This window comes from Diadema antillarum, unplaced genomic scaffold (genome assembly GCF_040938485.1).
Source record: "Diadema antillarum isolate AM-2024a unplaced genomic scaffold, OU_Dant_1.0 scf00000135, whole genome shotgun sequence".
In the NCBI taxonomy this organism is placed as follows: domain Eukaryota; kingdom Metazoa; phylum Echinodermata; class Echinoidea; order Diadematoida; family Diadematidae; genus Diadema; species Diadema antillarum.
The window spans coordinates 2,012,040-2,036,889 of NW_027271024.1; the positions used below are offsets into that span (position 1 = coordinate 2,012,040).

The 24,850-nt window shown below is 40.9% G+C and overlaps 1 protein-coding gene across 1 annotated transcript; it reads left to right on the forward strand.

Annotated features, from left to right (window-relative positions):
- The first annotated feature begins 4,330 nt into the window (after positions 1 to 4,330).
- LOC139720940 (histone H4 transcription factor-like) lies at positions 4,331 to 23,434 on the forward strand. Its single transcript, XM_071632271.1, has 11 exons — positions 4,331 to 4,444; positions 7,217 to 7,437; positions 8,102 to 8,325; positions 9,256 to 9,352; positions 11,886 to 12,038; positions 12,580 to 12,657; positions 13,306 to 13,426; positions 17,631 to 17,769; positions 19,695 to 19,819; positions 20,540 to 20,654; positions 22,781 to 23,434. The coding sequence occupies exons 2-11, from the start codon at positions 7,257 to 7,259 to the stop codon at positions 23,432 to 23,434; spliced, it is 1,887 nt and encodes a 628-aa protein (XP_071488372.1). The 5' UTR covers positions 4,331 to 4,444; positions 7,217 to 7,256.
- Positions 23,435 to 24,850: the final 1,416 nt, after the last annotated feature.

The following is a 24,850-nucleotide window of genomic DNA, read 5'->3' on the forward strand; positions in this document are numbered from 1 at the left end:
GGCTTGGTACAGATGTAGCGCTTGAATAGACACTGCACTTCAGAGCCTCTTTTCTCAGTTCACACTTTTCCTGAGTGTGTGTTTTCTTTCCCATATTTAGATAATAAAGTTAGGAGAGTCTGTGTGATTTGAGTTATATGTACATCATTTTAAAGTTTATAGTCTGCTCTTTTAGAATATGCTCTTAATTAAAATTTCATGTCTGGCGACTTTCTGTGCGTTTTGTGATGCAGGGTCACATATAATAGAACAAAGTAACACATAGTGGTCCTAATAAAAGGTTGGTCTCACCTTTTCTTGGGACCTCTTTGTTTTTGGATTTCTCTTTGTTTTTTTCTTCTCCTTCTTTGTCATTTTCAGGTGAAATATATGTTTTAATATAAAGAGGGCAGACAAACAGATGAGGGTGACTGTCTTTAATGGTGAGGACAGACTTAGTATGTATGTACAGTGTACTCTACATTTCTGTCTTTCTTTTTTTATTTGCTGTAATACAACATGCAGAGATCCAGGAAGAGTGCTCATTGGACATCATGGATTCAGAAGTGATGCGGGAAGGCCGTCTGCTCGACATTGTCGACGACCAGTGGCGGACGGACAAGCTGCCCAACGACGACATCGAGATCCCGCAGAACCACATGCCCAGTGAGGCGGAAGGGGCTAAGGAAGAGGGAGAGAAGGACATGGAAGACCGATGGACGGACCTGGCCCTGCACAACCTCAACACCTCACAGAGTTCAAATCAAGGAAACTGAACGACACGTGGCGAGGTGCGGGTCTTTCATCTTGCATCAATTTCCAAGACTTCCCTCCATGTGGACAGTGATTCCTTGCTTGGGCATCGTGGATATTTTACTTGATTCATGTAGTTGCAAAGTTTGGAGATAAGCCTGAAGAATTAGAAGATCAATAGATGGACCTGGCTCTACACAACCTCGACACTTCGCAGAGTTCAAATCAAGGAAACTGAACCACATGTGGCAAGGTGCGGGTCTTTCATCATGCATCAATTTCCAAGACCTCCTTCCATGTGGACAATAATTCCTCAACTTCTGCCGTGCATTGGCATCGTGGATATTTCACTTGATACATGTATCTGCACAATTTGGGGACAAGACTGAGGGTTAGAAGATTCAATGGATGGTCCTGTCACTGCACAATCTCATCACTTTGCAAAGATCAAAACTGATCCACATGTGGAGAGGTTTGCCAGTCATTCAACGAGCATCAATTTCCATGACCTCCCTCCGTTTGGACAATGATTCCTGGACGTCTGCCATACGTGGGCATTGCAGATCTTTCTGTAGATATTTGATGAATTTTGAGAAAAGACTTGGGATGAATGGCAAATATGAGGCTGACCGCATTGGAAATGTTTTCCAGTCAGCTCTCATGCTCTCATGTGGCCTACCGAATCAATGAGTGAAAGGTAGACATGCTGTCCTCGTCAGCTGCTTTGCATGTTTTGCTGTATGACATTATTTTTTTTGTTATATCTTGATGTATATATCTGTCATAATCATGTTGTACACTAAGGAGTAAAAACAAAACAAATGAAGAGTTTCTTCTCTTATTTCTAATGAGTGTCTTTTTTCTGTTGATTTTGTTCTTGTCAAAACCATTGGTGCTGTCAAAGGTTACATTGTTATCTGTATGTGTTCTCTGAATGGTTATACGGTGGAAAGTCAATATAAAGAGATCTTCATAACAGAATACACTGTAAGTGTACCTGATGTAACAAACTAATTTCTCTGATCCTAGTGAATTTATTTCCTTTGTTTTGTATTGTTTGTTGACTACTGATATATCAAAATATCTGATATAAAGAACAAATTGTCTTGGTTCCAAGGATCTCATTATAGTGAGTTTCCACTGTAACTGGTAATCAACAAGCAATGGAGATGGGATTTAGCAATGTACCAATGTGTGTGCGTGTGTGTGTGTGTGCGTGTGTGTGCGTGTGTGCACTTACCCATGGTGTAAAACGAGGACGCACATACGAACTTTACATTTAAACCGAGGACACACAGAGAACCGAGGACATCCTCGATACCCAGACCATTCCAAACGGTCTGCTTTTGCATGCTGTTGCATGTAGGGGTACATGTTTGTAGGTCCTTGATTAGCATTATTGTAATAAGTCCTTGGTTGGATGGTAATATACAAATGAGTCCTTGGTTGACAAGAGTCCTACTGACACACAGGTCCTTCGTTATGTGGTAAAATTCTTATGGTAAAACAGGTCTTCAGTTTCCACCAGAGACATGTGTGTGTGTGTGTGTGTGAGTGTGTATGTGTGATAATAGGAGCATTCTAATCTTACCACACATATTGTACTTGTCAGTTGACATAGTTACAGCCTGTAATTCAATCTCAAATTCAGTTTCAATTAAGTTGCATGATGAGGTGAAATCATTTTGCATAATGGAAGAATATAAGGATAAACTCATAAAGAAGTGTAAACAATCTCGGACAATACGTGTACATCAGTTTTATTATTGTCATGATAAAAGAGGAGAATGCAAGAGAAATTAATGGAACCCAACTTCTGTGATTTCAAGCATGAACAGGATACCTGGTAATAACAGAGACGTTTTATACGCACAACATATGAACAGTTGAAACAAAAAATAGGGTGCTTTTTCATTGAGGTTTTACAAGCATTATCAACGAGAGAAGAAAAATAGCAAAGGAACCTCATTTGCATAAGTTTCGATGATTAATTATATTTACTGTGAGAATGATTATTAATGCATTTAAAACTACAAAAAAAAAAAAATGAACAAAAACAAGCGACATCCTGGTCCTTACTTCTGTCATACACAAGGACCTAAAAACCACTGCAACTACCTCATAACAGATTTATCACCGTATCGGGGTACAAAACAAAAAGAAATACAAAGATTTGGGACCTGCAAAATAATCCGTAAGATTGTTTTATTGTATCTGACCTCTTCATAAGAACAAGGTTCCACTGTATGACAATGTGCTTGCTTTAGCAGCAGGGATGCGAAGTTCACAATTTTTTTATGAGTGAGATTTTCATGACTCGGCATCTCGGCGAGCGAATGTGCGCGCGAGCAAGGGTGTGGGAGGGGTTTTTCCCCCCTGTGGCCTCCTACGGTAGGGAGCTTTTTCAATTTTTAGCTCATAATGATGCGATCAGGTGCATACTTAAGTGACCATTTTTTACTTATTTTGAAAGACGAAAGGAAAATATACCTTCAATTACAACTATCATTTTTAATCTTTTGAGCTATGCTCATTACTATAGGCCCAAGTTGCAGACTTCGCCCGATGCGTGAGAAAAATGGGTGCCATGCGTGAGATCGGGAGACGGCCCTAAATGCTTGAGTCTCACGCAGAATGCGTGAGACTTGGTAGCTCTGTAGTACGTTGTAGTAAGCTTCAGTACTGAAAACTCATCCTACAGCAAGATTTTATGCCGGGATTTTTATACATAAAAATAAATAATCTAGAAACATGATGAAAGGCACATGTGAACATCTACTTCTCTGTGAAGAATAACCCAGAAAAACACAGACCTACAAACAAACAAAAATCACCATAATGCAAGTTCTTGAAACCCAACATGGAACACATTATCAATCACTGCATATCTCCCATGGATCTATACAGCTTTTCTTCTAGCTATCTGCTCATCATTTCACCTGGCCATTTTCTCAACATTTCACCTAAAAACCCTGGCACTACACCCAAACTACAGGCTAACAGCACAAATTTCTCCCATTGGGAGCAGTGATTTAAAAAAAAAATGTTTGAGTTATCACATTTGCTGCAATCTCATGTGTAGGTCAATTGTATCACAAAACGTCATACCATATGAAAATTTTGCAATAAAGTCTTAAATATTAGGAGATTTTCTCCCTTACCATAACTCGGACGGTTAGTCTAGAAACAATTTTATTTTAACTACTGTTCACATTTTGTATATTTATCAATACTTGACATTCATTATAATGATTAAATTTTTACATTGGTTTTTCCTATGCCTAACTCACATTTTAGAACTATTTTGAAGCACTATGGCGGGGATTTTGCTTGCAAATACTAAGTAGTAAATTATGCCTGAGAAGGTGTGATTGTCTTGGGTCAAGTTGTTTTGTTGTCGAGTTGCCAAAGCTCTCCCTACACGCGATACGTGTAGTGTAGTGTATAGCACGCACACCTCGGTTCAGCACGCACTACACTGACTACACTCTACCGTCATAGCACAATGTAAACTCGTCCCTCGATTTTGAGCGGTCTATTTGAGTGAACGCGATACAGCATTGACGCAGTGTGATTTTAATGTACACCAGCCAGTATACTGTATATTTCGTGTAGAGTCTACTTTCATTTTACCAATACACTGCACATCTGTACTAGAATGCGGGGATTCTGAGATGGGGTCCTGAGCTGGCTGAAGGCACGCTTCATAAACGTAAGTACATTCCCAGGATGCTCAATTTGTAAGATTAAATGTGTGAAAATCGGAGATTTTGGCCAAATCATGATATCGGTACCCTCTACTCTAGCTAGGCTCTGAGCTCTTGTTCTGCGTGTGCGGCTCCACTATGTGCAAAGTCTATGTAGGCCGGCTATGCTAGTATGGTCAGTATGGAGGTTGGAAGAAGTCCCGAGCTATGACGAAATGAGGTCATAAACTGAGGGTCATCGTCAGAACAAAGCAATTGATTGTAACATATCTTGAAAACACGTATAGATTAATTCCAGTATATAACGTTTACACTATAAAAAGCTTTTGTGTTTGTGGAAGAATCACAAGTATGTCATGCCATAAAACACCTGTCATGTGTGTACTTTGTAGTTAACAAATTTACAGCTATTTTTAGAACACAGTACTTCAAGGTCAAGGGTATAACTAAACATTCATAATCAAATTGACACAAAATCTGAAAGAAGAGCACAAATACTTTATTAATATGGTAGGCTGTCAGCTTTCATAATTCTTGAAATATTGCTCTGTGAAAAGTCTTTCAAAACACATATTTACATGCAGTGCAGTGAGGAAAATGAAGCAATTTATTGTTTTTATCAAATTTTGGATTAAATTTCAAGGTCATTTTTATGTAGTGTTTTGTGGTATATATTACTGAAATATGTATAACAGACTATCCCTAACGTTAGGCCCCTACTGCAAATATCACAGGTCTAGTGCTTTTCATCTTGAAAGGGTGGACATTTGAAATGTCCTCTAAACCCAATATGTGATATTACATGGGAATTTGGCCGTTTACGACCATTTTCTGTGGGGTAGATTTGCCATTGAACATTTCAGGAGCAAAATTTCTTTGGTAACCCAAGATAATGTTAGGTAAATGTCTATCAATATACAAAAATTGATGCTATTCCTAAGTGGGACGAAGGGTGATCCGTGACCTTGAATTTGGCACATTTTTCATTTTTGTCAACTTTGAGGGCACTCTCCGTAAAAAAGGTGATCATAAATGGGCTGATTTTTTTCAAAATTACTGAGCAAGTCAAAGCCTTCAACAGCATAATAGTTTAGAACCTAAGCTGATGAAATGTAGAAGATATTAGCTTTTAAATATGCGTTAAAATTTTCGAAATTAACATTTAACACCATTTTCGGTGACCTCGTGCACGTTAACGAAAAGTCAATTTCGCGTCTCAGTCAGTTTTTCTTGCAAAGACTATAAAGTTCTCTCAATTTCCAGATAATGAACACTTTTGCATGAATATCCATGCTAAAACAGTCAATCAAAAATGCCTAATTTTCTTTTAACTAATTTTTTGGAATGCGCATTGGTTGCTATGTGAGGCTGTATCTTAGCAACCAATTGACCTTGGGGCAAAATATTTTGGGATTTTCCGTCAGACACTTTGGGGAACATTTGGTGCGATTTTTCAGAAAATCGGAGGGGTCGGGTGACAACTTTTCTGAAAATTGGATGATTTGACGTGGATTGACCCTTAAATTAGATTAGATCTAGAGTCTAGGCTACTAGGATCTAGTCGAAGGACATTGGGAAGTCCTTCCAAGAATAAACGGTTGAAGAACAAAGGAAAAAATGGGAAAAACGTGAGAAAGGGAGGACGAACGTCACCGCACCAGCGACCCAACACGTACTGTGTCGTACATAGCCTTTTGTCAAGGCCCTCTCGCTGTAGTGGCAGGGATGCCAATTTCAATAAAATTCAATAAAAATCATGACTCGGCATCTCGGCGAGCGAATGTGTGCGCGAGCGAGGGTGTGGGAGGGGTTTTTCCCCCTGTGGCCTCCCACGGTAGGGAACTTTTTCAATTTTTAACTCTTAATGGTGCGATCAGGTGCATACTTAGTGACTATTTTTTACTCGTTTTGAAAGACAAAAAGAAAATATACAGTAATTGCAATTATAACTTTAATCTTTTGAGCTATGCTCATTATTATAGGCCCAAGTTGCCATTTTCCCGCGATGCGTGAGAAAAATGGGTGTCTTGAGTAAGATCGTGAGACGGCCCCTAAATGCTTGAGTCTCACGCAGAATGCGTGAGACTCATCTAGTGTGGCGTACGTATACTCTTATATACCCATACGTACAGTACTTATATGTGCAGGATTTCCTAGTGCGACGTGCGTAAATGTTTGGGACGAACATCTTCGCACATCTTGACTCTTGAGCGAGTGCTACATGTAGCTGACTGGTATTGACCCACAAAGGTACGTGAAAAATGCTGTTAGTTTTTGACCCATTTTATAAAACAAATGATGCACAGGATTATTTCGTGGCGTTAGTGGAGATGCAGCTCACTCTCGGGTATTTACAATGTAGTTCGCCTCGTGCATGTTTCACAATTGTAAATACCCTCGAGTGCGCTACATCTCCACTAACGCACTCTGTCCTGTGCATCATTTGTATACTAGCAAAAGAATCAAATTTTGGGTGCCGTCATACCACAATAGTAGCCCTAATTGAGGCCATTCTATCTCAGTTGCACAGAGGAATAAATGCATGGCTTCTTGGTGCACCGTCCACACGTGTGTATACAATGTCAAGTGCATGTCAAGTTGAACTAGATTCATGGACGTTTTGTTCCTGTGCTGTAAGTGTGAGATTGACTCCTGGGGACCATCTATTTAAAATTGACAAATGACTTTCATCAGTGCTTGTAACACTATCAATTTTTCATTTCTCTTAGCAATAATCAAGTGTTTTTTCTTTCTTCTCCCACTCCCCCCCCCCCCAGTGTTATAAGATTTAAAAAAAAAAAACAAAAAAAAAAACAAATGGCTCCCGTTCCGATGAAGGAACGCAAGAAGATGGAGCTGCAGTGTGAGTGGGGTAGCTGCCGGGAGAAGTTTGGCTCCAGCCAAGCCTTCACAGACCACCTCATCAAGCATGCGGAGGAGTTCATCGCGGGGCGGCTATCCATTGAGAACTGCCTGTCTGATACGGCGGATGATTCAGGTGAGGTGCAGAGGAGGTTTCCTTTTTAGAGGGTCTGTTATTTGTAAAATACCTCTGTCCTGTAGCGCATGATGTTCCCTGTGACATACAGGTTATGGATGATGTGTTTGTAATTTGTTTGTATGCCCACACATATAAAGCACAGTTAAGCAGGATGCAGGCATATCAGTAATGTACATGGTGCCAGATGATGAAAATGGGTCCACCGGTTTAGATCATTAAGTTCAATGTGAAGTATAATCAGTGTGGCGAGTTATTCTGCAGAATAATTGCATATCTCGCTTTAATGAAGATTTTAGATGTGGCTGCTGATGTAAAGATGTACGACGGCTATGTAAAGATGTACAAAGGCTAAGTTTGTGGTAGGCATTTCTTGTCTGTGCTGTTTGTTTAGTGGGAGTGGGGGGAGGGGAGAGTAAGGCATCATGATACAGTTTAGTACTGGCTTAAAATCTTTGTGAATGGATATATGGGAATGCATGAGTGCCCTTTCCGATGACTTTGTCCATAGCTGTACTCAATGATGACAAATTTAACAACTCCCGAAATTGTCTTTGGAAGTCTAGATTAAAAAAAATTAGGCTCACTTAACCTGTTCACTTTAGGAACCTTAGGGGTTGATATAGTACGGTGTATACAGTTTGCTGTAACTGCCTTGTCCTAGAGGAATACCAGTGCGAGTGGGCGGACTGCGGCCACGTGACGGAGGAAGGTTCCCCCGCCCTGCTGCGACACCTGCTCTTCCACGGCTACCACACGCGCATCAAGTGGCAAGGCACGGTGGAGCGTGAGCGCTGCAAGGTGGAGCCCTGCCAGCTGGAGTCCCACAGCCGTAACATCATCCCCGAGGTGCCCAACTCCTTCCGGTGCGGCTGGTGCGACTGCTCGGTGAGTTCTCGTGGTGCGGGCTGCGCCCCACGTGAGAGGGGTGGACAAGTGGGTGATGTTTCCCCTGTGCAGTTAAAAAGTGTTTGTACGAACGCATATACATGACACTGTGCGCTCTTCAAAAGGTAATAGTTGACAGTTTGCAAAGATGTGACACTTTAAGCCGTTGACGATGGACCGATTGTGCTACAACATGCATTTCCCATAGACACCTGCCCGAGTATACTTGCGACTCGATTCTCAATGGGTTAGCCATCATGCTACTGGCAACTCTTATTATAGCGAAGTCTTCAGAACAAGCAGTTTTCTTTTGTTGTATGACATTTCATGAAAGCAGAACAAATAAAGTTTATAAAGATAGATAGATATTTATATTGGGATTTGAATTTCTACTTTGCTGCGACAAAATTTTGTTGCAACAGAATTCGTTGTAACAGTGTTGGTTTGTGTTTAGGAGAGTTTCAATAATGATTTGCCCTTAAAAAAACAGCAACAAAAAACACACATACAAGCAGAACGAAACAAATGAACATGATAAAACAAATAGAATATTGTTTCTCTTGATATCTGTGGTTACTTGTTAGATGAAATGCAATATGACATTTTGAGGTGGTTTTACTGAGAGGGTTGATTGAAGAGGGTGCTGCCACTTCTCAGTGACAATAAGCACAACATGTGAGCCCTCAATGACGTAGTTAATGTCAAAGATTGGGTTTCACTTTCATGATAACATCTTTGAGATCTAGTTCTTCTTTCTCCTGTGCTACCTTCCGTTGAGGATTGTTCAGTGTAGATAATATGTACATTTATATTTAAGCTCCAGTTGCTCAAATGTGTGTAAGGATTTCCATCAACCTCCAAATGTAATTCACTTTATTTAAGTGTCTTTCTTTCTATCATATATTTTTCATCCAACCTTCTGCGATCCAGTTTATCACCAACAATCCGGACTACTTCTACTGCCATGTGGAGATGCATGGCAAAATGGCGGAATGCAGCAAGGGCGTTTACGCATGCCAGTGGACAGGTATTGTAGAAGTATTTTGTCGCATCATGTAATTGGCCATTGCATTCCGCAGATCTTTTGTGGTATCCCAAGTCACACTAAGTTGATAGCGGATGTTTTTGGGAGTATTTATTAAAAACAAAATCCAAAAACTGTGAAATGTACCTGAGATGAAAGGTGAGGTTTTGCAGCATTTATGGGATAGAATCTCAAACATGGCTGCAGTATACTTTCGGAATGCATTTGTACCAGCTGTGCTAAGTCCTGTTTAACGTGTTTTATAGTACAGATATTATGTACATAGTGCATCATGGCTTGCAAAGCATTTGCTTGATACAATTCTCTCAGAGAATTGATGTTTGTAAACTAATCTTTGCATGCATGTGAATTAACAATGTTATGCATGTTTATATAACATAATAAACAAATAGTGAATGGTCATGAGTGCAAAGTCTTGTTCCATTGCAAAGTCTTGTTCCATTGCACGAGTAAAGACCAAATGTGACCCGCTACAACAAAATGGTCCTAAAGTCGCGCACGGTCGAAGCCGTGAAAATCGAGTTTGAAGTCAGAGTATCAAAATTGGTCAAAACTTACGATTTTCTGATTTTGACATATTATTACAGTATGACATGTCTTCTATCATCTGTCGAATTTTTGAAGGAAAATGATGAAAGGAAAGACCAAAAAATAGCGTTTTTCTGGGCCATGTTTTTTTGGCGCTTCAACGAAGCAGAAACGGGTTCGAACATTTGGATTGAGCGCCACACGTAGCCTCCACCCCTAACAACAACCAGAGTGATCTCATTGGTCAGTTTGCTGCTTGCCGCTAACCGAAGCGTGAAGCTCGCACACTGCCCAGTCGACTGGTGCGTGCTAGCAGGGTGCGCTATGCATCCTGGTCACTGATTGGTCCGTGAGGAGACCGCCGACGTTGTGTTTGAATGAGCATTTCGGGGGTTGCTAGGGCTTACCTTCTATTGTCCGGAGGTGAATACTGACTTGCGTGTCCCTTGATTGTGATTGCTTCGCAAGGAGAACTTTTAGGGCGCTTTTCTCGAAACAGTGATTTCCCAGACGTCTCGACATGCTCTCTTTTAAACATTGATATCTCCGCAGCCGATTATTTTTATAAGATGTGTTATATATCAATTTAAAGCAGAAAGATTAGGGAATTGTGTCATGCAATTTTCAAATAATCCACCGCGCCCGACTTTAGGATCATTTTGTTGTAGCGGGTCACATATACTATTTGTTTTGTTTGTTGTCCACACTGCTTGTTGAATATAAAGTACAGAATGGCAACAAATTATATGTGGAAGGAGAATGGTTGTACGATTTTATTGCGGCACAGTGTTTGCAAAAGTGATCAGTTGAAATGACTATAAGATAGTCATGATCCGAACACAGTATGCCATGTAAATCAGTGACTTTAACCATGCAATGCACAAAATTACCTTAAAAATACAAATTGCACGGCTTAACAATGGGTGCGTTCGAGCACTCTAAAGCGAACCAAAGCGATCTGAACCAAAGCGTACCGTACCGAACTGTGCCAGATTTGAAGCGTTCAGCTCTCAGCTGTGTTGAGAGAGCGTACCTCATAAGTTATTTTCAGAAAAGGTCACGCATTTTGTAGCAAGAATGTCATTCACCTGGCGCTTAAACTACTTACAGCTGTCCCGAACAAAGAGAATGATGTCTTTGATTGTGACGTATGCGCATGATACGCGCATACTTTACAGCGAACTTTAGGAATGCTTTGGAGCACATCGGGAAGTGGTCCACTTTTGGCTCAGTACAGTACGTTACAGTACACTTTAGGAGAGCACTCAAACGCACCCAGTGACAGCATGCAATAATGCTTTTAATTGTATGTCTTGTGATGGGCAAGTGACTAGTTGGATGGCCAGAATCGTTATCGGGGTTGTATCATCATGCGTACTACAGTGGACTCTGGACCGGCAGTTTTCTTTCGTTATATCGAAATTTTGTTATAACTAAACAAAGAAACAATAAAAAAAAAAACCAAAGAGCCTGTAATGTTGCCTCCTGAATTTCTAGTTCGTTGTAACCGGAATTTCGTTATAGCTGTGTTTGTTATAACGGGACTGCACTGTATTACCTCTGCTAAGGAAGGAGGTTGTGTTTTTATCGGTGTTGGTTTGTTTGTCTGTTTGTGAAATAGCTTAAAAATTTGTTAGCAAATTTGAATGAAACTTGCAGGAAAAGGTGATAATGACACATGGAAGAGATAGTTAGATTTTGGTTGTGATCTTGGAACTTTTATGACCTTTTGAAGGATTTTTTTGTCAGATAGGATCAATGAACTTGGAGCTCAGATTGCGCATTTAATTTTTCTAATTACATGACAGTGTGTGCTCTTTCCTGAGAGGCGCTGTGCAGCTGGAAACTGATGATGCAAACAAAAGGATTCTGTTGGGAAAATTGGCAATTTTTAGCATGTGTGTATGGGTGGAAATGAGCGGTTCGATGGTAGTCTGTGCTCTGCAAGTGCTTTTCTAGTTTCGTTTGTGTTTTGTTTGTCTTCCAGATTGCCACTCAAAGACAAAAAACATATACAAGCTGAGGGAACACCTTCGTTGCCACTCCCAGGAGAAGCGCTTCGGGTGCTCCCAGTGTGGTGGACTCTTCAGCAACAGGACTAAGTTCTTCGACCACATCCGACGGCAAGGCATCCTTGATGGTAAAGTGGGTGGGGGCAGTAGGCGGGGACAGCGGGCAGGACAATGATTCGGCATGGATGTGGGCTGGGCAATGAGTGGGCGTGGTTATGGGCTGGGCAATAACTGGGCGTGGTTGTGGGCAGGGCAATAAGTGGGCGTGGTAGTGGGCAGGGGCACTGAGTGGGCGTGGTAGTGGGCAGGGCCGGCTGCATGCTATCATACCTTCAGGGCCATGGTGGCATAGTGCCGACTGCGTGCCATCATGCCCACTTGTAGTATGTGACTGTATACCGTATTGCTTGCAGCGATTCTGAATTTGGAGGAAAGAATCTGAATTTTGTACATTTCCAACTTCTTGTTTTAATAGGAGTTTTTTATTTTTTTTATTATTATTATTTTTTTTAAATAATTTTACTACACACTCATTTGGCAACTGCTCTTCCTTTGTTGCTTTTGAGCCAAATCATCTCCATCTTAAACAGGCTGGGAGGTCTACAGCTTGTATTCATATTCCCTGAGTAATATTGTGAGTGTGTATGTCTCCCTCTCTTGTTATCACAGAGCCCAACTACCAGTGCTCGCATTGCTCCAAAGTCTTTGCCTCGGAGAGGCTACTCAGGGATCATATGAGGCATCACGGTGAGTATTATATGTGCGCTATTTGTTTTATACTAATATTTAAGTCCACCAAGGATATTGCGTTTTTGCCAGCGTTGGTTTGTCTGTCTGTCTGTTAGTAGAATAACTAAAAAAGTTGTAATTTGTAATTTGAATGAAATTTGCAGGAAAGGAGTAGATGATTAAATTTCGGTAGTGATCCCCATAACCATGTGGATCCAGGATGCCTTCAAAAAAACTAAGGAGGACACCAAGAGGTTACATGCTTATTATAATTGCTAGAAGGCAGATTATTTATTCAGTATTCTCTGCATGCGCCTCTGCATCTGGAAAACTCTAGTCACATCAAAGAGGTTAGGCATAGTCTATGGTGCATCAATCTTGGCCTGTGATATTGCCCATCGTAGTAATGGCCAGCAGTGCTCCTTGTGATCACAGAAATTATGTATGTCGCCCTCTATAGGTAGTGAGTCTTTAGTCTCTGGTCACAATGCTCCTAAATGTGGACTCTCCTTTGTGCTTGTGAATGCAAGGCACTGAATTCAGAAATGGAAAGACAACTTGGTCTTTGTCTGTCTTTAATGCCTTAGGCTTTTTTTTTTTTTTTTACTGGAGTAGCACTGTTTTATCTATACATGTCATTCCTTTTTTGTGTACACGTCAACACAGTCAATCACTACAAGTGCCCATTCTGCGACATGACGTGTCCAGCGCCCTCAGTGTTGAAGAAGCATATTCAGTGGAGGCACTCGACTGACAGGCCTTTTTCTTGTGAGCTCTGCCCACACAGGTAAGAGGTGCCTTACCCACCTTTTTCTGATTGGCATAGCCCAGTATTAACAGTGTAATACATGTTGAAAGTTGGTCTGTTCCATTAAAGTTTGGGTGTGTTTGTAACGACACCTACAGGTATACACTGTCATAAAAAACAAAACAAAATATTAATGTCTGAAATTATGGTCAGTCTCCTCCTGTACCCCAAGTTTGATGGGTATATTGGGAGAAGCAATGAATAAAGTTTGAGATTGCTGTATATACACTATTACATTGACATGCAAGTATTTTCATCAAGGTTTCAGTTGCCATTGAAAAATCGATAAAGAATTTGATACCTACATGTATACCTCTTCAAAAAAAAAAAAAAAAAGAAAATGAGAAAGATTTAATGATAGAAAAGGTAGTGATGATTGACGCAGTATGATGCATGATCCTTTAAAATGCCAATGGGTGATTTCAAGTTTGGTGCTAGTGCTAGTACTAGTGCTAGTGCTAGCTCCCAAATAACTGCGTTAAATCGAGCTCCAACACTGGCGGTCAGATTAACGAAGCGATACCGATCAAAATTATCGATCCCAACACCGAGGTGCTAGCATAGCACCACCGCGCAGTCCGCGAGAATTGTGCGCCGATAAAAAATATCGCGCGTGATTACAGTCAAATATTAAAAGATGCAGCCGTGACTGCTTAGTTTTGGACACATAATGAGGAAGACTGATTAAAATACCACAAATTTCATCTCTTCTTGAAATCACAATTACCTTGATTTTGCTCCTAGGCTCAGATTTATATAGCCATGTCGAGAGCGTTCGTGTACGTTAACTCTTTATGTGCCACGGTGGAAACCCCCTGTGTGCCACATTATTCTGAGACAGGAAGGTAGTCATGCTTTGAGAAAGAATTCTGTTTTTCCAATTTGTATAATTTCAACAAACTTCTGTTAAGATGGGCATAATAGCAGGCAAAGTTAAAGAGGAATGCCAAGCTTTGTTTCGATATAAATGGTATGACGGATCTATTTTCAATTTTTCTTTTGAATGACCACATGCTACACTTCTGTAAATGCATGACTTTTGCACATGAAACCGTGACAGTAACTTAGAATGTACGAGCAAATCTAGTTGGGAACACCGCTTGATAGTCAATCACCACATAGAATGCAAGCCGTATATGAGAGGAACAAAAGCACGAGAAACGCTTTCATTGTGCCGCGGGATTAGCAGTGATTAGCCGATTTATCGATCGGTTTTGGCGGCTTTGTTTGTTGACCAGAATATGCGAAGTTGGCACGCCGTCGACTGAGTAGGAAGTGCGAACGTGGCACATAAAGAGTTAAGTGGGCGACTACTGCATTAGCATAGACTTTGCATGTAAAACGTGCATCTTATTATGGAAGTGAATGCGGGTCTCGCATGACAACGCTAGTAGTCAAGGCGCTAATTCCTGTAAGGGGCTTAATAAAGGAGTTCGTTCAACCCACCCCGCAGAAAAGGTTTGACCAGACAGGGTGGTAGATGGGACCTCCATGAACATCCCCAGGTAGTATGTGATTCCAAATTGTGGTATCAGTAGAATTTTACAGGCCACTTTTCATCATTATTTGTTGGAACAAACGTGAAAGAGTCTGCGCACGTCAAGACTATTACACGTACCACTAGCACTGCTACAGGCAACAGTGCCATTGGTGCGTGTAGTAGTCTTAGCGCACGCAGACTTTTTCTTCGACAAACAAGGGTTTTTGCCTGCAAACTAACTTTTCACGCCAAGCTGGGGTCGGCGTAGTGTATACTTTCTAGCCGTTTTTATTTTGTCTTTATTTCTCCGAGTTGAAGCAAGCCGAGTGAGAGCGCATATACCCAGTGATTGCGACGCTTGAACCGTTTTTCTTTTTTTTGTCGCAATCACTGGATATGTGCTAATAGCGCAATACAGTGGGCTTCTGCACAATACACAAGCTGCAACTCAGAGAAATAAAGACGAAATAAAAACGGCTAGAAACTAGACTAGGGTCGGTGACGCTTGTCGCTATTGGGGCACTCAAAATGACAAAATTATCACAGTTTTTGCATTTATTTCATGAAGAATTCATCAAAACTCCATAAAACTAGATATGTACATGTTGCTAGAGATGTCAGAAATACAGTAGGATATATTGTAAGGTATAATATTGTGCATGGTTACCATGGTAACTTGATGCCTACAGGTGAATGGCAACCCCCAAAATGCCCCCTACTGCTTCAAAATTTGATATTTTTTTTTATTTCATAGATGCAATAAAAAACATTTTTATTGATTATCGTTAAAAAAGTTTTCTCCTGTTGCCATGGCAACCAGTATTATCCAATCAGGATTCAGCTGTCAATAATTTAAAAACATAATTTAAAAAAGCTCGATAAGCATGTCCTTCCTTCTGCATAAGTGTACCACATAATATGTGAAGAATATATTGAAGCATTCTAAAGTTACAGCAAAATTTGTAAACTAAGGCATGATAAACGGCCATTGAAAGAAAGATATCATTTTCGAATAGTAAAATGCATGAAAAAGTTGCATCCGTCGTACTTTCAACACAAATTTGACTTCAAAGTATAGGCAAATGTAGGTTTTAGTAATGTGTGGACACAAATTTCCTTTAGAAATGTAGGTGAATACTGAGAGCAAAGCCAATTATATTCTAATGTTAGCTCTTTTGAGTTTTACAGAGCGACGGTTATTCGAAACAATCCTGGAAAAGAGCAGAGGAAAGCAATTGATTGTTCATGTTCTTAAAGGAAGTTTATTCAAGAATGCAGATAATGTCCTTTCCAAAGAAGGAATATACATGTACGCCGTATTATCCATCAAAGAATTAACCGTACTTTTGTGATCGTTAGCTATCGTAAAAAATAATAGAATAAAATGAAAAATCATGATATGTAAATTTGTATCAAAACGTGCAGTAATGAATTGATACTAAGGAGAGAATGAGGGAAAAATCTTGGGCGTCCTTTCTCTTTTATCCAGGCTTATTTTATAGTGTTGAGGTAGGTACTTTATAGATCCGATCTACAATGGGTGATGTGCACGAAAGGCAAAAGAAACAAAGAAACAAACTTGTCTAGATTCCAGATATTTTTTGGGGGGGTTACCAATCACCTGTAGGCATCCAGTTACCATGGTAACCATGCACAATATTATACCTTACAATGTATCCCATTGTATTGCTGACATCTTTAGCAACATGTACATATATAGTTTTATGGCGTTTTGATGAATTTGTCATGAAATAAATGCAAAAACTGTGATAATTTTGTCATTTTCAGTGCCCCAATGGCGACAAGCGTCACCGACCCTAGTCTAATTTCTAGCCGTTTTTATTTCGTCTTTATTTCTCTGAGTTGCAGCTGGTGTATTGTGCAGAAGCCCGCTGTATTGCGCTAAGCGGAGTGAGGGCGCATACCCAGTGATTGCGACAAAAAACAGTTCGGGCGTCACAATCACTGGGTATGCGCTCCCACTCGGCTTTGATGCAACTCGGATATTAAAATAAAGATGAAATAAAAACGGCTAGAAACTACACTACACCGACCCCAGCTTGGCATGAAAATTTAGTTTCCAGGCAAAAACCCTTGTTTGTCGAAGAAAAAGTCTGCGTATGCTAAGACTAGTACACGCACCACTGGCACTGGCTCATGTAGCAGTGCTAGTGGTGCGTGTAGTAGCCTTAGCGCGCGCAGACTCTTTTTTGAAGAATAAGGTCTTCTCGCAACTAAAGTGGCCTGTAAAATTTTATTGATACCACAATTTGGAATCACATACTACCTAGGGGTGTTCCAGAGGGTCCAACCGACCACCCCATGCAGTCAAACCTTTTCTGCGGGGTGGGTTGAACGAAGTCATTTTTTCTGGGTCCCTGCGCCTTGACTATAACACCAGCACCGAACTTGAAATGACGAAAATGATAATCCCTAGGGGTTAGTGTTAGTCAATGGGGAAAAAGCACGTAAATCGCTAACACAGATGGCGGAGCTCGGTTCAGCAGACGACATTCAACACCGAGCCCAGCACCAGCAACCGGAAATACGTCATAATTTTGAGGTCAACTCCCAACACCGATGTGAATTCAAGTTTGGTTATATCGCCGGTGCTAGTGCTGAGATGGCACTAGCACTAGCACTAGCACCGAGCTTGAAATCACCCATTGAGTGCCTAACCTGCTGTGTTGAACTTTTTTGCAGAGCAAAGACGCGGACCGACATGCGTCGCCATCTCGAGAGCCACAACGCAGAGGACGCCTACCAGTGTGATGTCGAAGACTGCCAGTTCGTCACAAAGTCGCTGAGTGCCTTGAGGGCGCACTTCAGACTTCGCCACGCGGTAAGAAGTCACCACACTGCTTTTAAAGTGGAAATTTTCACGGTGTTGACATTTTTGCGCATTTCGTGCAACCAGAAACTAGCGTGAAAATAAAAGTGCACAAATATTTTTGCTTGCCATACCTTTCAGGAGTTGATGTCTTGATTCGGCGGAATTAAAAAGACGCGAAACTCTTCTTATATGGCCAAGCACAAAAAAATTAGTTGCGCGAAAATATCCACTTTTTCAGTACTCCTTTTTTTTTTTTGGTGGTGGGGGGAAGGGGGGTGGTAGGAATCCCAGAGAAATGATTATGCGAGATTTACATACAAATAGCCTGTAATACAAAAATTTTGAGTGCCTAAGTAAATTGAATCACAGACACGCAGAAACTATGATAGTTTTAGAAAACCAAATGTCCAAGCCCCCTTTACAAATATCTTAATAAAATTTTGTACACTTTTAGTACAATTGAAATGCAGCTGAAGAGGTCTGAAGTAGTCTGATATTGGCGATAAAAATCAAAGAATTTTATCTGTTTGGGCAGGATGTATAATTATATGTCTGTGAAATTGTATTGTCAGATAACTCTTCACAAGAGTCACAGGTCAACCAGTGCGGTCTTTGTCTATGTTCTGATTATTCCTGTACAAATAACATTTCGTTTGAATTGACCTTGTTTGCCACACTGTCATGTTTAACCCATGGAGGACGAGTCTAGAGTATACACGGGCAGGTGTCTATTGGAAATGCATGTTGCAGCAAGATCAACCCATCCTCAATGGGTTAAAGTTGTCATGATGTCTCACTGTGAGATTGTCTTTGAAAAATAAGTGAGTCGATGTTCAGTTTTAATACCTAGCTGGTAGATAAATCTTCCTGATGAGTAAAGTGAAATTTGAAATGCCCCAAAAGTTCCTCAAATTGTGTTTGACATTTATCGACTCATCTACTCCCAAATTGATGGAATGGTAAAGTATGCTTGCTCCTTTTATGATGCAAAAGAAATGTGAACATGGACAGTGATAATACAACAAATGTGACTGTGCATCAAAAAACCAACAAAAAGTCACACCCCTTGATTTTACAAGAGGACTCTAAATAGGTGAAATGGGTCAACCCAGTCAATTTTTAGTTTTACATATTTTATGAAAGAGCTATTCTTCTTCTACATTATTCTTGAGTTTAGGATCATAAAAAAGAATGGGAAAATGGGTTTTCAGCAGTTTTTCAACAACTCCCTTTTTTGGTAGAGTAGTGTGATCAGGTGTGTCTTAGAGGCCCTTTTTTATTTCTTGAAAATCCTTTGCACGCTCTTTACTTTCAACTCTAATAACTTTTGAAAGGATATCCAGTAGTGCTACTGCTTTGAAAGTTTACATTGATCTTGGGAAGAATGTGTTAGATAGAGCATGCTCAATGTTAGCTCAATCTGATAATCCCTTCATTGTTGATGCTACCATGGTTTACATCCTGTCTTTTGTCCCTCTCATCACACAGCTTGCATGGCTTGGTAGAGATTAAGCGCTTGAATAGACCCTGTACTTCAGAGCCTCTTTTTTCAGTTCACACTATTCCAGAGTGTGTATTTTCTTCCCAGTATTTAGATAGGTTACAGGTTACATTTTAATCTTAGAGTCTGCTCTTCCAAAATTTAACTAAAAATTCATGTCTGGCAACTTTTTTGTTGGTTTTATGGTGCAGGGTCACAAATGATCAATTTTCTATTCATCAAAATGTCCTTGTCTTACTGTAGTGATGACTTCTTTTTCTAGTATTTGAAGAAAAAAAAAAACCTGTTATAGACAGAACAGGAAAGCAGAGAGATTTCTTTTGATAGCAATATTTTGCAAACAATTTCAATCTAATGTGCACTCCTTTACTCAAAGTTTGCAGCGTGCTTGTAGTATGACCTTTGACTTTTGACCTGCTCTGACCTATCACAGGAGATGGAGACCCAGCGCTACATGTGCCACGTCTGCGACAAGAAGTTTGCGCGAGGGAACAACCTGACCAAGCACCTCAAGGACAAGCACCGCTTCAAGTGGCCCTCGGGTCATGTGCGATTCAGGTCTGTTTTTCAAGCACAGCAGTACCTGCACTCAGCTGGCCAGGGGATCCCCTATGGAAACACACACTTACGGGACTAAAGCTCTTAGCTTAAAGTAGAAATGTTGTTTGCTGTTCTTCTGTTGAGATTTTGGAGCCGCTATGTCAAATCTGCATTTTTAATGTTATCATTATGTCTTCTTTTAGTGTGTTTCTGCACCCTCCCCCCCCCCCCAAAAAAAAGGTACAACAACCAAACGAAGATAACCTGTTTGTAACCTATAGTTGTTAATACAAGTACATCTTATATTTTTTATAAGTAATGAATAATCTGTCCAGTGATGATGGATATGAAGGTTATGAAAATCAAATTAGAAGTCATTGATTTAATATGGAACACTGAGTCATGTATTAACAATAACTATTTTCTGTCATTGTTTATGTTTTTATCTGATGGCGGGAACATAGACAAGTCGTCAATGATTGATTGATTGATTAAAAGGTCTTTATTCAAATAAAATCTGAGTCGGCGACTGAAAGTCGAATTACACAGATATACAGAGACTATGGTGTGCCTGTATTCACAGTTGTGGGATGACTTGATCCAATCTAGTCTTTTGCGAAGAAGTCATGGAAATCAAAGTTTGCTAGGGAAGGTAGTGGAAAGTCACCAAATGTTGCTGTAGAGAAATGACTCTTGATTATTTTGAGTTCTCCCCTCCTGCCTGACTGCTTCCATCAGATACAAAGAACATGAGGATGGCTACCTGCGGCTCCAGACGGTGCGCTATGAGAGCATCGAGCTCACCCAGCAGATTCTGCAGGAGAACCCCAGCTCCCCCCAGCAGCTCCCCACGGTACAAGAGGAGGATGGGGGAGGAGCATCACAGCAGCAGCAACAACAACAGCAGCAGCAGCAGCAACAGCAGCAGCAACAACAACAACAGCAACAACAACAGCAACAACAACCACAGCAACAACAACAGCAGCAGCAGGAGCAGCAACAACCGAAGGGGGCAGAGTCATCCACTGAGATGGAGAAGCAGGGGCTGGATCAAACTTCAAAGGTAATACTAGTGTGGGCCATGCCGTAGTATACTGAGTGTTTTTTAACCTGTTGAGGATGGGCTGGTTTTGCTACAGTACGCATTTCCCGTAGACCCCTTGCCGAGTATACTCAGGGCTCCTCCTCAACGGGTTATTTAAAGGACCTGGTAAGGTGGGGATGCAAGGTGACCACATTGCATAGATCTTCATCCACTGCCCACCAGGGCAGAGACTCCAACCCAAAGCACCTTTTGATCTCGAGATTCTCCCGCCTGAAACCCCTAGCAAACGGGAGATTCCAAGTTGATGTGTGCGAAGTGCGAAATTCTTAGGGTTCTAGATGCTCTCTGGTGCTTTTAAGGCTTATTTTTATGCCTCCGCAACGAAGTGGCCGGAGGCATTATGTTTTCGGGTCGTCCGTCCGTCCGTCCCGTTTTGTTTTTGTCGATATCTCAAGAACCGTGTGGTGGTGTTACATCAAACTTGGTATGAGGGTATATCCTTGGGGGATGATACTTTGTGTGGATTATAGGGTTACAGGGTCAAAGGTCAAAGGTCACAGGTTATTTTTGTGAAAAAAAATTGAAATTTCATGTTTTTCTCCATATCTCGCAAATGGTTCAAGGTATCTTCATGGAACTTAGTATATATGCTTGTACCGATGGGCAGTGATTATCTAGGGTTTTTAGGGGTCATGGGTCAAAGGTCAAGGTCAACTCCTCAAAATATCACTACTTTCCTTATATTTATGCATTGCCTGAAGGTTTGTTTGTTTGTTTTTTTTAACTTGATGTATACATGTATTACCCAATATATATTCTGTGGGAAGTTTTTTGCCAAAAGGTCAAAGGTCAAAAGGTCAAAGGTCAAGTGACAGTGCTGAATTGCACTTTTTCCTCCATATCTCAAAAGTAACTCAAGGTATCATCATGAACCTTACATATCTATGCATGTTCAACCTAACAGTGATTCTCTTTGGAACTGTGAGGTCAAAGGTCAAAGGCCAGGTTTAGATAATGCTATTTTCCCATTTGATACTGAAATTGTACTTTTTCTCAATACCTTGAAAAATTACTCAATGCATAAACTTATAAAAGGGTCAAAAGTCAAGTAAAAATCATCAGTTCCCCAAATACCTGCACTCTGACATTTTAATCATTCATCCAATTGAACCTAGTTCTAGGAAAGTGAACATTCAGCACATTTGTGTCAAACCTGTCATTTTAATATTTTGCCAATTGTTTGAAACTGTCATCACACATTGTCAAGACATTGTACTATAGACCTATTAGGAGAACCATGCATTATGGCGGAGGCATATCAGTCGCCGTAGCGATATATCTAGTTTCAACATACGATAGCAATAAGTAAGAAAGCCTTTCCAACGGGAGACACAGAGCCAGGGCGAGAGAAATTAGATCATAAGCGGGAGAAGGGGACATTTTGCAAAAATGGGTTTTCGGCAGGAGATCTCCCGTCGAAAACGGGAGAGTTGGAGTCTCTGCCAGGGTTTGTTAAAAACCCACAAACAGTGCATCAGAGTGTCCGCTCATCAGTATGGGTCAAATCCAGTCAAGATTCTGCGGGCGTGTGTGTATAGAGATCAATGTTAAAGCTGTACACAAGTCATTACAAAGATTTTTGAATGTATCCAAGCCGTTCTGTGGTTTCCCTCTATCATTACAGGGTTTAGTGATATCTTACCTCAGAGTGAGGTTATTATGGAATGGTGGTTAATGGGTATTATTCTTTGATATTGTTGTGGATAATGCTATGCTGATTATAGTTTGCATTTCACTAGTGTATGTGCAATTATTGCAGTTGCCATTGCCAAAATGTTTTTTACTATCAACATCATTAGTTTATCAGGATTTGATTTTGAAGTGAAGATTTACAAGATGAACATGTTTGCTTGCCACACCTTTCTTTATTTCAGTTAACTGCTGAAGATTCTACTAGCCCATCTGTGCCAAACTCGGACAATGTTCCATACGAACTTCAGTATCTGCAGGACGAACAGGGGCGCATCTACGTCGTCAACTGCACCGGTAACGTCCGGCACAAGAGACTGGAGCGTGGCGTCGAAGGACAGGATGGCGTGCTGCCGATGGAGGAGGTGTACCAGATTATGTACATGAACAAAGAGAGAAGCTCTCAAGCCACCGCACCAAGCCATGTGGACAGCGCGGTAGCTGGGGGCACGACAGCTGACGATAATGGTGTCACGACAGCTGACGATAATGCTGTCGCGAACAGTCCGGGTTACCAGACCGGAACAGTTGTTTTAGAAAGCGGCGGTCAGCCCATCTCACACAGACATGCCCAAGAAGAGGTCCGCGACGCATCTCCGGAAATGGCGCCAGTCCGCGCATTCCCGATCGAGCAGATGCAGAGCATCGACGAAGCGTCGGACCGTGAAAGCGGCGGGGAGCCAACCCCGAAGAAAGCGCGCTTCGAGTCCGAGAATGTTCTCCCGACGATCAGTGAGGACGAGCGACTAAGGAATCTCTTCCCTAGTCTGGAGGACGACAGAATGGCGATGGCAGTAGAGGCCATGACGAACTTATCGAGAGGCTTCACATCTCTCTAAAAGTCTGCCACTAGAGGGCTCTCTTCCCCCGTGTTCCTTGCCATCTTTCCAACAACATATTTTTTTGCAACTGATTTCGTGCAGCGCGAGTTGTTCCAGGGAAAATCGGTCCCAAATTCCAGTTGGATTGTCACGCGCAGTTGAATATCGCTCTTTTGCAACCAAACACGTCTTCCCAAAAAGACAGAAGTCTTGTTTTCACAATATATATGCGTCTTGATATTCCCATGACGTCGATGAAGTTGAAAAGCAAAGCAATCTCTTCTCTGTGACAAAATCAGAGCATGCGCCTTATTCATATGGATGTCTGTAAGGCAAACATTGTATTCAGGGGGTTACAATGTAAACTTTATACAATGTAATCTGTGGCATGGCATTTTGATAAGCAAGTACTGTATATGCTATATATTTAGCGAGCCCAAGTCTTTCACGAATTAGTACATTAGTGAAAGTTGTGATCGAGGAGTACTGTAATATCAACCCCTTGTTCATGTACTGAGTACTAGTACTCATTCATCCGGGATCAGAGTTAATCTCTTTGCGTGTTGTTAATTTTGCAAATACCACCCTATGCAAGTAATTTGTGAAAGGAAAAACCCTGCAAAATATATAGCATATACAGTATAGTGATTAAAGTAATGATGGAGTTTATCATGGTGGTCATGATGATAATAATGATTATGACACAACAAATCCAATAGCAAAATTTAAAAACAAATCAAAACAAATCAAAACAATTGTGAGTGCACTGAGGGCAGACCAGAATAGACTTTTGGAAAACAGCCTTTGCAGGAACCACCTATTTTGTTTCATTGGTGTGTGTTCATGTTCATTTCCAAGGCCATTGTGGGTGGATAGTCGGGTCTGTTTTAATGCATTGTTGGTCCTCCAAATATTTGTTTATGTAAAGTTTGAAAATATGGTGCTTGATTGGTAGGATTGATAGTTCTGCTTCAAGTGTCTGAAGGTGTACTTGAAGCCCAGATGTTATTTTGAGAAGTTCTCTTATGAATGCCATTCCTTTCGTTATGCCAAAATGATGGAAGAGATCATGTGGTATTAATTTAACCACAAGTAGGCTGGGGGGCTCCGAGGCCCCCGCCCCCTCGACATTCCGCGAGATCTTTGTCACCATCGCAAAAAGCTATCGCTGCAATGTTTCATTACTTTTTTCTTTCAAGTCTCGCGCATCTTTTGACACCAAATTTGTGATGTCTGGGTGGGCGGGTCCAAAGTTATGCATAAATATGTACATGTATGTCAGACCGAAAATTGCTCAAAAACATGAATTCATGGACAATTTCCATGCAAACTGTGCTGACAGGCAAATGTCATAAGTGCATGATTATTTGGGGGTTTTATTGATTAAAATCAATTAATAGCATATTTTCATGTTTGGAACAATGTCACTGACAA

Coding starts and splice junctions, on each gene's coding strand:
- LOC139720940 (XM_071632271.1), top strand. CDS start 7,257: ATGGCTCCCGTTCCGATGAAGGAACGCAAGAAGATGGAGCTGCAGTGT. Junction 13,427..17,630: donor TGTGAGCTCTGCCCACACAG/GTAAGAGGTGCC, acceptor ACTTTTTTGCAG/AGCAAAGACGCGGACCGACA. Junction 17,770..19,694: donor ACTTCAGACTTCGCCACGCG/GTAAGAAGTCAC, acceptor GACCTATCACAG/GAGATGGAGACCCAGCGCTA.